Below are 12,845 nucleotides of genomic sequence, written 5' to 3'. Positions count from 1 at the left end.
AAGATTTTTCTGCTCATACTGAACATAGGAAGGCTCAGTTAGCCAGCCTGTGCAGATAGGAAATGAATCAACAGTAATATCTCTGGAAAGAACTTTCCTGTTACTTCTCTCCAAAGCAACCTCATTACATGTGCATTCTTTTCCTTTTCTTTGGTTATCTTACACCGTAAGCCCAACCCTCACCAGGTTAACTCTTCCCCTCAATTCCTCAATCTAGTTCTATTTGAGGGAAGAGCAAATGTTATATTAAATACCACAGGATATTTAAGCCACCAAAACTAGCAACAAGTTAAGAACTATTCTTCTCAAGCAACTCTAAACTAGAACAAGCCCGTGTGTGTGTATAAAATCTCCCCCAATCTCTTTACTCGGCAGGTGGAACGGGGCAGAATATTTCCATCCATAAGGCTCCCAGAAGTCCACTCAGTGGGATACCAGTGAGGACCACTCCAGCAGCTGCTGTCTCTCCCATGCAGGTATTAGAAGAGCCCCAGAGATAACCACTTTCATGGTTTGCTGTGTGTCTTTCTAGATGTACTTTATATGTGTGTTGGGAGAAGAATTGTATAAATCACATTTGCATATTAATCTGGTACTCATTCACCTTAACATTGCCATGTAGGATTTGAGGCTAGAGTTTTTGATATTTTGCTTACTGTTAGATCTCAGGTCTAGAATAATGACTAGGAGAAACAGTTATATCCTGGTAAAATGTTAGGTGATTGTTGAGTGAATGAAAGACTATGGCAGACATCTTTAATGTCACTATCCAGAAATGACTTTTTAAAGGATATGTGATATGTACCGATTTATGTAGCCACTTGTCTGTGGAACATTTAGATTGTCTGAATTTAACTTACTGTAGGAACACACAGTAGAAATCCTTACACAATTTTTTAACCTTTTAAGGATCTATTTCCATAGAAGAGTATATCAAGACATAGTTGCAAATGTTTGGAATTACTCTTACAAGTGGAAAAGAAGTTTTGTGGCGGGGGGGGGATATAGGGTCTGAATGTGTAGTGCAGACTGGCCTTGAACTCATGTCAGTCCTCCCGCCTCAGCCTCCTGAGTGCTGGGATTACAGGTATGCACCACCACACCTAGAAAGTAGAAAATAATTTAATATAGAGGTTTTGGTAATGAAAAGAATGAAGGAGAAAAAGCCCTCAGAACATCTTAAGATAGCTCATTAAGGAGCTGCTATTTCTGCCAGCATCAGGGAAGTACTTGCCTGGGTACTTGCCCAGGACTGTTACTTCTGTCAGGATCTGCAGTTGACTTCAGGACCACCCTGCCACAGGCTTAGTCTGTGTCAGCAAAACACGTGCTTTGTGCCTTGCCTTGTAACACCCATAAAGCTGTGGGATGAAAAACTTGGTTGCACTGCCACAGAAAGGCAAATACGTGCACAGCTGTGGATGCCACCAAAAGCCGCAGAAGGGCTGTGGACTGCACCTTCCAGATCTTCTGAGAATGGACCTGTTTGACAGAAGGATGCTCACTTGCTGAACCAAGCTTTAATGGAAAATAATAGCCTTTAGCTTTCAAATCTCTCGTAATTCAGTAAATCACCATATAAAAGGTCTGCAGTGGAGGTGAACAAGCCTCTCCTAAGATCTGCCAGAAATTGATTTCTAGAAATGGAAAATGGATTACTTGGAAGGGAAATGGATTTGCTCTGTCTTGGTACATTGAAGAGCTGACCCATTTCCCTTCAGTTTATATACCTGCTGGCTTTGGGGTCCTGAAGTGATTCTTTCCAGGTTCTTGGTATCCTGCACAAAGAACTGGACAATATTTGCAGAAAAAGTAGCAAGCATTTACTTTTTTTTTTTTTTTTTTTTTTTTTTTTTTTTGAGACAGGTTTCATGCAGGCTAGCCTCAGATTTACTTATGTAGCCCGGGCTGCCCTCGAACTCATGGCGAGCCTCCTGCCTCAGTATCCCAAGTGTTGTACATTTGTTGAAGGTGGAAAAGAAGTACACTCTAGCTAGATGTGGTGGTGAATGTCTACTCAGGAGGCTGAGGCAAGATGATTGCTATTAGTTTGAGGCCACCCTGAGCTACATAGTAAGTTTCAGGCCCGCCTGTACTACATAGCGAGACCCTGACTCAAAAACAGAAAGAAACAAAAAAAGGAACACTCTGCAGAGTAAGAGCAGGCCAGTGAGCAGGCTCACAGCAGCCTCGAGGAAGAGTGACAGGGTCTTTTGTGTCTCCACTCTTGGGTTGCTTCTCTCTTATACACACAAGGCCTTTGGGACAGATGTCCTACCACAGTCTCACTTCGGTCTAAGCCGTCCTAGCTCAGGCCCACTTGGTCTCTTCCCAGACGGAAGTGAAGAGTTGAAGGTGGAGCGTTCTGACTGACCGTGGGTAGTGCTGCAGACTCCGTGTTCCGCGCGTGTGCTCTGGTCCCCGTGGGTGACAGGCAGGCCAACTCCCTCAGCTATTCTTCTCATACTTCATTTCCATTCACATTATGTAAAGTGCTGTTTTCCCAGAGTTTTGGAACTCCTTATAATTTTGAGGATTTGAGTAAATGAACAACGTAATGCCTGTTCTACTCTGTTGATTGGTAAAGTGGGACGCTTCGTCATACGTTTGTAGATCACTACTGTGTATCTTTGGTGAGTGTGTGGTCACATATGCTTTGCCCAGTTTTCTTTTGCGATGTTATTCTTCTTCCAGTTTATAAGACTTCCTGATGTGTTGGGCTTTTAAACATTTCTTTTCATGCATATTGCTACTATTTTTTGTTATCTTTTTATTCTTTATAGTTGTCTTTTAATGAACAGCAGTTTTACATTTCTTTGTTCAGTGTTTTATGGCTAAATGATTTTGGGTCCCTTTAAAATATATTTCTAGCTACTTATTCAAATATTTTGCCTTAATAGCTTAAAGAAATCTTTTTACTTGTTCGGTTTTAAAATTCACAGAGCTAGACATGGTAGCCCATGCCTGTAATCCTAGCAATTAGAAGGCCGAGGAAGATCATTGGGAGTTCGAGGCCAACTGGGGCTACACAGCAAGACTCTGTCTAAAAAAAACTAAACAAAACAAAAAAATAAATTCATAGAAATATGGGTTTGGATCTAGGGTTTACTTCTGGAAGTAAATATTCTGGAGGATGTTTATATTTTCCAGAACCTCAACATGTATCCACATTTTTTAAAATACGTAGTCATGTAGTCAATTTAAAAATGCCAGACAAAATAGTTGATATACTAGATAACAAAAGCCAGGATTACATTGATATATGCATACCCATGTTTTTTATAGCAGCACAATTCATAATAGCTAAATGTTAAAGTGGCCTGTATGTCCATCAGGTAATGGATGAATAAAGAGAATGTAGTATTTATACACAATGAAATACTATATTTATCTGCCATTAAAAAAAAATGAATTTGAGTCCTTTGTAGGAAAATGAATGCACCTTGAGACCATAATATTAAGTGAAGTAAATCACACACAAGCTTAAATACCACATTGTTCCTCTTATATGAAAAATCCAAAGTAAAAATAAAGAGCAAAATGAAGACATAGGAAGCAGGGAGATAGACCTTTCTCACAAGAGAACGGGATTAAGAGACGAAGGAAAAAAGGAAAGAAGGAAGGAAGGGCAGGCTAGGGGTGAAAAAGGAATTGGGTTGTGTTCCGTACATATACTAGCTGGCACAAAGCATGTAAACCTTATGTACTATAAACATACACCTAAAAAACAATGTATGAAGGATAAAAATTTTTTTGAGACAGAATCTCACCATGTAGTTCAGACTGATTGAACTCACTATGTGGCCCAGGCTGGCCTTGAATTTGTGGCAGTCCTCCTGCCTCCGCCTCCTGAGTGCTGGGATTTAGTCGTGTGCCACCATATCTGGCCTAATAAAATTTTTTTTAAGAAGCAGGTGAATCAAGATACGGATGTTCAGGGGAGGGAGGAAGGGGAAGGGGATGAAAGAAGGAACTAAGATGTCTTATGTACATGTACCATAAACATGTAATGAAGTAAAATTTAAAAGACACAGGAGATCCAGCTACTGATATTATTAGAATTTTCTAAAAGCTGAGATTAATATAGCCAACATAAAAGTGATAAGGTGAGAATTACAGCATGAAATCCACTATATAAAAAATAATTTAGGACTAGGGGTTTAGCTTAGCGGCACAAGTGCCTGCCTGATAAGCACAGGGCTATGAGTTTGATCCGCAGTACCAAAAAATAAAATTTATTATAAATTCTATAACAAGCTTAAATGGTACACAGTTAATGGTGAGACATTTGCATTTTTATAATAATGAGGTTTTTATAATGATACAAAATAAAACACATGAAATTTTCACTTTTTTTTTTTTTTTTTTTTTTTTTTTTGGTGCTAGAAATCAAACCCTGAGCCTTGTGCATGCTTGGGAGTCTTCAATTTTAACAAAGATTTTAAGTGCACAATACAGTATTGTTAACAGTAAGCACTGTGTTATATGGCAGTGCTCTAGAATTTTCCCAGTTTGTAGTGCAAAAACTCTACCCAGTTCACCATTCTCTCTGGCTGAACATTTAGGTTTTTCCATACCTCGGCTATGGTGAAATATGCCAACATAAGCACAGATATGGAAATATCTCACTATGGTCTGATTTGGATAAATACCCCAAAGTAGAACTGCTGGGTCATGTGGTAGTTCTGTGTATAATTTGCTTTTTGTGTGTTTGTTTGTTTGTTGTTTTGTCTTTTTGGTACTGGAAATCAAACTCACAACCTCACACTTGTCAGGCAGGCGTTATGTATAATTTTAGAGGAACCTTTATGCTATTTCTGTAGCAACACTGCACCCCATTTTTCTTGCCATCAGCAAGGTACAAAGGATATAATTTCACATCTTCACCAATACATGTTATTTTCTGGGGTTTATTGTTTTCATTGTTTTTTCTTTCGATGCAGGGTCTCACTATGTAATTTAGGCTGGCCTTGAACTCCCACTGATCCTTCTACCTTGGCCTCCCGAGTGCTTGGATTATAGGCCTGATTTTAGTTATTTATAATGACTAACTGCTAATGTGCTAACTTGTTTGATTTTCATGTCCCTGATTATTGATGTTGAGTATCTTTTTTTTTCTTGGTACTCATGACCCTGTGCTTGCCAGGCAGGTGCTTGTGCCACTCACTGAGCTAAACCCCCAGTCTGAGCATCTTTTTATAAAACTAGTAACATATCCTTGAATGTTTATTCCAGAAAGGATATACATGAAGCTGATTAATATTACCTCTGAGGAAAAAAAATGGGTAATGGCAGTGAAAAAGACACCCGTTTTCCATTATTTGCCCTTTTCATTTGAAGATTGCACCAATTGCATTTATTACCTGTTTATATAATTTATTTTGGAAGTTTCCTGTGATGATTCTAATGTGTCTAAGAACTGTTCTTTATCTCTATTTCTGTGTCTCTCATTTTCTGTTTCTCTGTCTCACATTCTGTCTCTCTGTCTCTCTGTCTCTCTCTCTCTCTCTCTCTCTCACTGTCTCTCATTTGTTATGCTGTTTTTGAGGTCACAAGCTCACCCTTGCTGATGTGCTTTTGTCTTGATAGAGGCATTCAACTTACAACAGCCTCCGGCCAGCCAGCAAAGGAATGACTCAGCGTTTGGATATCCCAGACCTTCCTCTCTCAGGTGAGTGACCGTAAACATTAATTACTTTTGACCTGTTTTTTTGTGGGGTTGACTTGACTTTTCATGAAATTGAACTTAGAAAATAATTACTGGCGTTTGTTCCAACAGATTTTTATCCTTTAGTATGTACATTGTGAATTTTAGATGTAGCTGTACAGCCACCAGAGAAAACATGCTTCATACTAGCTGCACTTCTCGGTGTGCATAGACAAGAGAGAAATGCCAGATGCTCTTTTAATAAACTGTATCTCTAGAGAAGGTCAAATCTTTAAAAAAAAAATCTGTTAAGAAAAACATACAGGAATTTAGCTCAGCAGCATAAGTGCCTGCCTTGCAAGCACGAGGTTGTGAGTTTGATTCCTGGTACCAAAAAAAGAAAGAAAAACATACATTTTTCCGGGCATGGTGGCACATGCCTGTAATCCCAGCACTCAGAGGCTGAGGCAGAAGGATCACTACAAATTCAAGACCAGCCTAGGCTACATGCTGAGTTCAATGCCAGCCTGAACTACACAGCAAGACCCTGTCTCCAAAAAAAAAAAAAAGAAAGAAAGAATGAAAACAAATGGTTTTAAATCTGTCTATTGCTTCTACAATTCTTAAAATATACCTCTTTTAAGATAGCACTGTTGGGAGTAATTCTCTTCCTGTTGTTATACTATATTTTTAAAAATTCAGATCTTGATAATGAGACCGGGGTTGTTAGTCTTCATAGGACCCATTTTCGTTCGTGCAGTACCTTCTGTGCTGATACCTGATGGGAACAGCTTTCACAAAGCTGGTGTAGTGGCACACACCTGTAATCCCAGCCCTGGGAAGGCTGAAGCAGAAAGATCATTGCACGTTCAAGGCCCCCCGGGATACATAGTTAGACCCTGTCCCAAAAAAAAGTAGTAGGGAGAGCAAAAAGCTGGGATTGCTTGGGCTTGATCTTGGCGCTGCCGCTGACATCTACCTTGACCTTGTTGTGCTCTGGCTTCCTAATGTCTAGCATAGAAACATCTACATCACTGATTGTTTAACTAGTGGTTTAACACATTTAAACCACTTAGGACCTAACCTGGTATGTGGAAGCATTTTTAGAATATTATCATCTTCTCTACTCTTCTCTGCTGAGCTGATTCACAAGCCCAGACTAGTACTCTCAGCCACCTTAGAGTAATATTAGTTAAGGTTATCCAGAATATAGGCATACCTCAGAGATATTATGTGTTTGATTTTAGCCCACTGCAGTAGAGCTAAGAACACCCTAAAGTGAGTTATGGGCTTTTTCATTTTCCAATGCATGTAAAAGTTACACTGTCCTGTAGTCAGTTACATGTGCAATAGTGTCTCAAAAATACTAACCTAATTAATATACTTTATTGCTAAAAAATGCTAACCATCATCTCAGCCTTTAGCAAAGTTACGATCTTTTCTTGGTGAGGGTCTCGCCTCCCTGTTGATGGCTGCTGACTGGTCAGGTGGTAGTTGCAGAAGGTTGATGTGGTTTTTGGCCGGTTCTTATTAAAACAGTAGAATTTGCCACATTGATTGACTCTTTTTTACATGAAAAAGTTTGTAGCATGTGATGCTATTTGACAACATTTTACCATCAGTAAAATTTGAGTAAAACTGGAGCTAATCTTTTAAAAGCTACCTAAGCTTATGTAGTATTCTAAATCCTCATCATCATTTCAGCAGTGTCGGTGGCATTTTCACAAGGAGTAATCATTTCAGAAATTTCTCCAGGAATCTGTGTGCTCATCTACAGGAAATAATCATCTGTTAGTTTTGTCATGTGATAGGAGCAGTTGAGTCACATCTGACTTCTAATTCTCTTGTTGTTTCTATCAAATCTGCAGTTAACTTCCTGTACTGAAGTCTTGAACCTCTCAAAGTCATCTGTGAGAGTTGGAATCAGTTTCTTCAAAACTCTTGTTAATGTTGATACTTTCACCTCCCTGTGTGAATGTTGAATGTTCTTAGTAGCTTTGAGAATGGTAAATCTCTCTCAGAAGGTCTTCAGTTTACCAAATGTCTTGATTACTTTTCTCATTGCTGGGATAAAATACCCAACACCCAAAATTGAGGAAAGACACATCGTTTTTTTTTTTGTTGTTGTTTATTTTTTAAAATAGTAAAATCCAGCAAAAGAAAATAGAACAAAGCCAGTCAAAACAAAGCAGCAAATTTGGTACAGAACTTCAAAGCAGGGTACTAGGAAAACAACAATAGCTAACATAGTATATCTTGTTATCGTCACAATAGTTGTCATGCTATCAGGTATTGCAAAATCAGACCAAAAACAAAACAGAATAAAACCAATCAGAATATTGAATAAAGACAGAAGGAAATCCCCATATTTGCTATATTGCATACAGTCATCCTCTCAAGAGATGCTCAGACCGCAGGCCCCAGGCCTACAAAATCAATCAGACAATACAAGCATTTAGTTGTTAACAACTCAGCCTATCCTCGGAACCAGCCAGTTGCTGAAGGTGGGAGGGGTTGAGTCTCAGGCTCACAAAGGTGCTGGCTTTTTCTCTTCTGAAAACTGAGTGGCTTGCATGGCTTACCAAAAAGGCTGACTAGTTGGCTTCTTGTTGGATCCTTCCAGGCAGGTTTATTTAGCTCACAGTTTGTGGAGGTTTCAGTCCATAATCAGCTGGCTCTAAGGCAGAGTGGCACATGGCACTGGGGCAACACTTCAGGCTGCAGAAGACAGCAAAGCAACAAGAGCAAAAGAGGGGAAAAGCGACCTGTTCCTCATAGTGTAAGCAGGCTACATCCCTTGGGTGGGTGTAGCACTCACAACCATCTCCTTGCCCTCCTCTTGGACAGGCTAAGGATGTTTACAAAGTAAGGACCCTGGCTCTCTGCTGAATCACTTAGTTAAACTTCTGACCTTCTCAAATTGACATGATAGACAATGTCCTAGAGAGGTAACCATGTGTCCTGTCTACCCTAGGATAGAGAACTGCTGAGTTATTTAAGCTTCTAAGTAACTTCTCAAGTTGACACATTGTTTCAACCACAACACTATGTTTATGTCTATTAAAGGAATCACAATCTGTAGTACCAGTAGCTTTACAAAATTTATTTTATAAATAATGAGACTGGAAAGTCAGAATTATTCCTTGATCCATGGGCTGCAAAAATGTAGTTAGATGATGATATAGTTGATGGGACTGAAAAGCAGTATTATCTCATTGTACCTCTCCATCACAGCTCTTGGGTGACCAGGTACATTGTCAGTGGGCTGTCATCTTCTGAAAGAAATCCTTTTTATTTTTTTTACCTTTTCCTGAGTTGTAGGTCTCAACAGTGGGCTTTAAATGGTCGATAAACCATGTTATAACCAGGTGTGCGTCATTTAGGCTTTGCTGTTCCATTTATAGAGCACAAGCAGACTGGATTAACTGTCACTCTTAAGGGCCTCAGGATTGTCAGATGATAAATGAGCAAAGTCCTTCAAAATTCTGTTATCTAAAGAAATCATTATTTTGACTGACAACATGAACACTGCAGTTGAGACCACAGCTTGCTGTGGAATAAGTGGCCCTTGGTATCCCTCCTTTTCCTTCCCTGCACCATGCACCTGTCTAGTAGGGTGATTCTATTTACTGTAAGGAAGAGAGGATTACGCAGTGAAACTTGTTTGCTTCCAACAATTTCCAGCAGTTGCTTGTCAACATTGAGGTCATCAGAAGCTGCAGAAACAAGAATTAATGTGCTGTTTTTGTTGTTCTCTTTAGTGGTGTAAACAGTGTTTCTCTGCTATTTAGAGTTAATTGGCCTCACTCCCAACTTCACTACCCATAATTGTGGCTGTGTGCTATAGAAGTACTGTTCTCTTTTGTGACTGTTTGTGAGCCCACCGGAGGCCACCCTGGCTCCACCTGATTACTGGCCTATCATACAGCTTTGAACTAGTTACTTAACTTTCTGAAAGTCTTCTGTCAGCCTACACCAGACAGTCTTGATAATTTTCTCCTGTTCTCTACTTTTATGGGCCTTTAAGAAATAGCTGGAATCCAGGCGTGGTAGCACATGTGTATAACCTCAATACTCAAGAAGCTGAAGAAAGGGCAGTGCAAGTTTGAGCTCAGGCAAATTTTAAAAAGGCCTGGGAGGTAGTTCAATGTGAAGGCCCTGTGTTCAATCCCCAGTACCTAAGGGGAGAGAGGAAATAGCTGGAGGATTCAACTCATTTCAATATCTGTGTGACTCAGACTGAAACAACAGCAACAACAAAGCCTTTAAGAGTTATTTTTGCATATGTTTTACCAAGCCAATCCCTGTTACTGTAAGGCTTTTTCTCTTGTAAAACAGTTACTGTGCTTTTTCCTCAGCTTTATGTCTGCTGCTGCCTATGATCTGATAATCATGAGGCATTTTCTGCCAGCTCTGTGCACTTTCTGCTGCCCAGTGGCTAAAAAAAATTGCGGACAGGGCTGGGTTTGTGGGTATTTGAACTGAATAATTGCACAAACTTCTTAGGAGAGCCCACACTTGGCTTAATGCTCCAATAAAGCCACCTTGAAATTCATAATAATTTTTGAACAATGTATTGATTTGGCACTACGTCTAGTAGATTATATTTAGTAATTGCTATCACCTAAAAAATCTTTAGAAAACACCATGTTCCTATTTTTATTACTAATTGCAGGAAAATACAGGCTCATGTACACACATATGTACATTTATACTTGGAAATAGAACGAGAACTGTACTTTAAAGTATTATGATCAGTCAAATTTGTCCTCTTTGGGAAAAAAATGGCAGCTTGCTATAGGGCTGGATGGAGAGTCTCTGCAGAGAAATCAGATCAGATGCTAGAATATGACAACCTGGAGAGGGCCAGACAAATGGATAATGATTCTTATTAACCAAGGCAGTAACCAAAGGGAAAAATAAAACTAGGAAGAGGAAGGAAAAGCACAGGTGGAGAGCTAAAGCCCAACACGCTCACAGAGAACCGTTCCATGCTGTACTAGGCGTGCCCGGAGGATCCAAGGTCGCGCTGAGACTGCGGCTGCCAAAAATGGGAGTCCATCCCGGGCCCTTAATGGGAGGACGCAGCACAGTGAGCAGTGGATCCAAGGGGAAGAGCTATATTGGCTCTCGGTGACTGCTGGAAATTGGGACCTGGGGCTCTGCAAAACAGCCAGAGCCACCTGGCTGCGCCGGAGGAAACTGTGAGAAAACCATACACCTGGGCTCCAAAGCTGGACACCACACAGTTTTCTGACAGATCCACACTGTGCTGGGAGCACAGTGCAGACACGCAGTGCAGTGTGAAGTGGACCCAAGAGGAAGATCTGCATTGATTCCCGGTGAGTGCTAGGGATTGGGTCTCGTAGCTGCTGTCGCTAGCTGGAGGACATCTTGGAATTGGGCAGAGTCCAGCACCATGGCAGTGTCAGTGACACAGAGAGGACTGATGGAGGACATCTTGGAGTTGGGCAGAGCCCAGCGCCATGATGGCATTAGTCAGCTGCCCCTGGCGTAGAGAGAACTGGCAGGGTCTGCTGGGGCTGAACTATGCCTCTGGTTGGGACCCAATAAGCAGGTACAAAATTGTCATGACTCTGTGACGTCCATAAGGTACAACCTAACTTGTGGATTGACTGGTTCAGAGGCTCAAGGCTAGCCTGCACTGTCCCTGCATCCCTGCATGTACCTCAGATAACAGCAAATTAGGGAGGGCAGCAAAACCACAGTCAGCACGCTTCAGAAAGACCCTAAGCAATACAGAGAGAGCCAGAGACCCCCAGGACACACCAGTCTGAAAGAAACCAGAAACATGACAAGAGATAGAAATTTTAAAAAATCTCCAGCTGCCGAACCTGGGAAAATAAGCCCAGGAGAAGTAAATACAGAAGAGAACCAGTGCAGTAACCATCCAATACTAGACACAGCATCGGCTGACATAAAGAAATACCTTCATGACCTCATAGCGAATTTAAAACTGTACTTCTGATCTAAGTGAGGCAAGATATAAAAGATTAATTAAAGAAATGATAAGCCCCTCCCAAGAGAACACAGATGGAAGAACAGAGGAAATCAAAAAAGAGAAACCTCTGATGAAGAATTTAAACATAACCTAGAATACATGAAACAGATCCAAAGAGATTACCAGGAAACTAAAAACTCAGTTGAAAACTGGCAAAATGCCTTGACAGAAACTAAAGTTAGCCTTTTGAAACTTGAAGAGAGATTTATGATATATAATCATGAAAGAAAAGACCTCTTAAAAATAACAAGAAACCAGGAAGAAACAATTCAAAGACTAGAAGATGACAAAAGGATACATAACTTAAGAGTAAAGCGTATGAGTAAAGAAGCAGGAGTAACCAAAAATGAACTACAAAGAATATTCACAGATATATTAAAGGAAAATTTCCCAAGCATAGGAAAAAGAAATGATATCCAGATAAATCAGGCATACAAAACTCCAGCCACCTACAACCAAAACAGATCTACACCCAGACATATAATAATCAAGATTCCAGAAATCCACCAAAAGAACAGAATACTAAAAGCTGCCAGGGAAAAGAAGCAGATTACCTACAATGGAAAAATTATCAAAATAACAACAGGCTTATCAACACAAACTCTCAAATCAAGAAGAGTCTGGGGGAAATAGTCTAACCTTGAAAGAAAATAGTTTGCAGCCAAGACTGATGTACCCAGAAAAACTCTCTCTCAAAATTAATGGAGAAATAAGTTGTTTTCAAGATAGGAGGAACTGTGGGAGTTCATGGCCACCAACCCAACCCTACAAAGAATGCTGAAGGACATTCCAGAGAGAGAGAGGAAAAAAAGTACCAGGATTCCAGCAACAGTGGCAGAGAGGCCTCAATGAACGGGGCAGACAGTGGAATGAGGGAGTAAGGTGGACAAATTATAGCAGTAAAGTGGAGTAGCAGACATGAGGCAGAGACAGTAAGCTATAATCTTTAATATAGATAGCTTTGATACACTAAAATAGAAAAAAACAGACAGAGTGGATTAGGAGGCAGGCTCCATCGAGATGCTCTGAATGGGAAATACACTCAACCCAAAGGAGGGTTAATAAACTGAAAGTCAAAGATAAGAAGGGGCTGGGGATTTAGCTCAGCCGCATAAGCGCCTGCCTTGCAAGCAGGCAGTCGTGAGTTTGATCCCTGGTACCGATAAAAACGAAAAA

The 12,845-nt window shown here is 40.3% G+C and overlaps 1 protein-coding gene across 9 annotated transcripts in view; it reads left to right on the top strand.

Annotated features, from left to right (window-relative positions):
* Specc1 (sperm antigen with calponin homology and coiled-coil domains 1) overlaps window positions 1-12,845 on the top strand; it is a 315,008-nt gene that overhangs the window by 214,050 nt on the left and 88,113 nt on the right. For all 9 annotated transcript variants that reach the window (XM_063242467.1, XM_005002069.4, XM_063242468.1 and 6 more), the window contains 2 exons: window positions 376-476; window positions 5,590-5,671. In XM_063242467.1, the coding sequence (XP_063098537.1) occupies window positions 376-476; window positions 5,590-5,671 (183 nt within the window). The remainder of the gene's footprint in view (window positions 1-375; window positions 477-5,589; window positions 5,672-12,845) is intronic.

This window comes from Cavia porcellus, unplaced genomic scaffold (genome assembly GCF_034190915.1).
Source record: "Cavia porcellus strain 051 isolate PalLab524CR breed Dunkin Hartley unplaced genomic scaffold, mCavPor4.1 scaffold_32, whole genome shotgun sequence".
Taxonomy (NCBI): domain Eukaryota; kingdom Metazoa; phylum Chordata; class Mammalia; order Rodentia; family Caviidae; genus Cavia; species Cavia porcellus.
The sequence above is the reverse complement of the archived record's forward strand: the minus strand, read 5'-3'. Positions and strand labels throughout refer to the sequence as shown.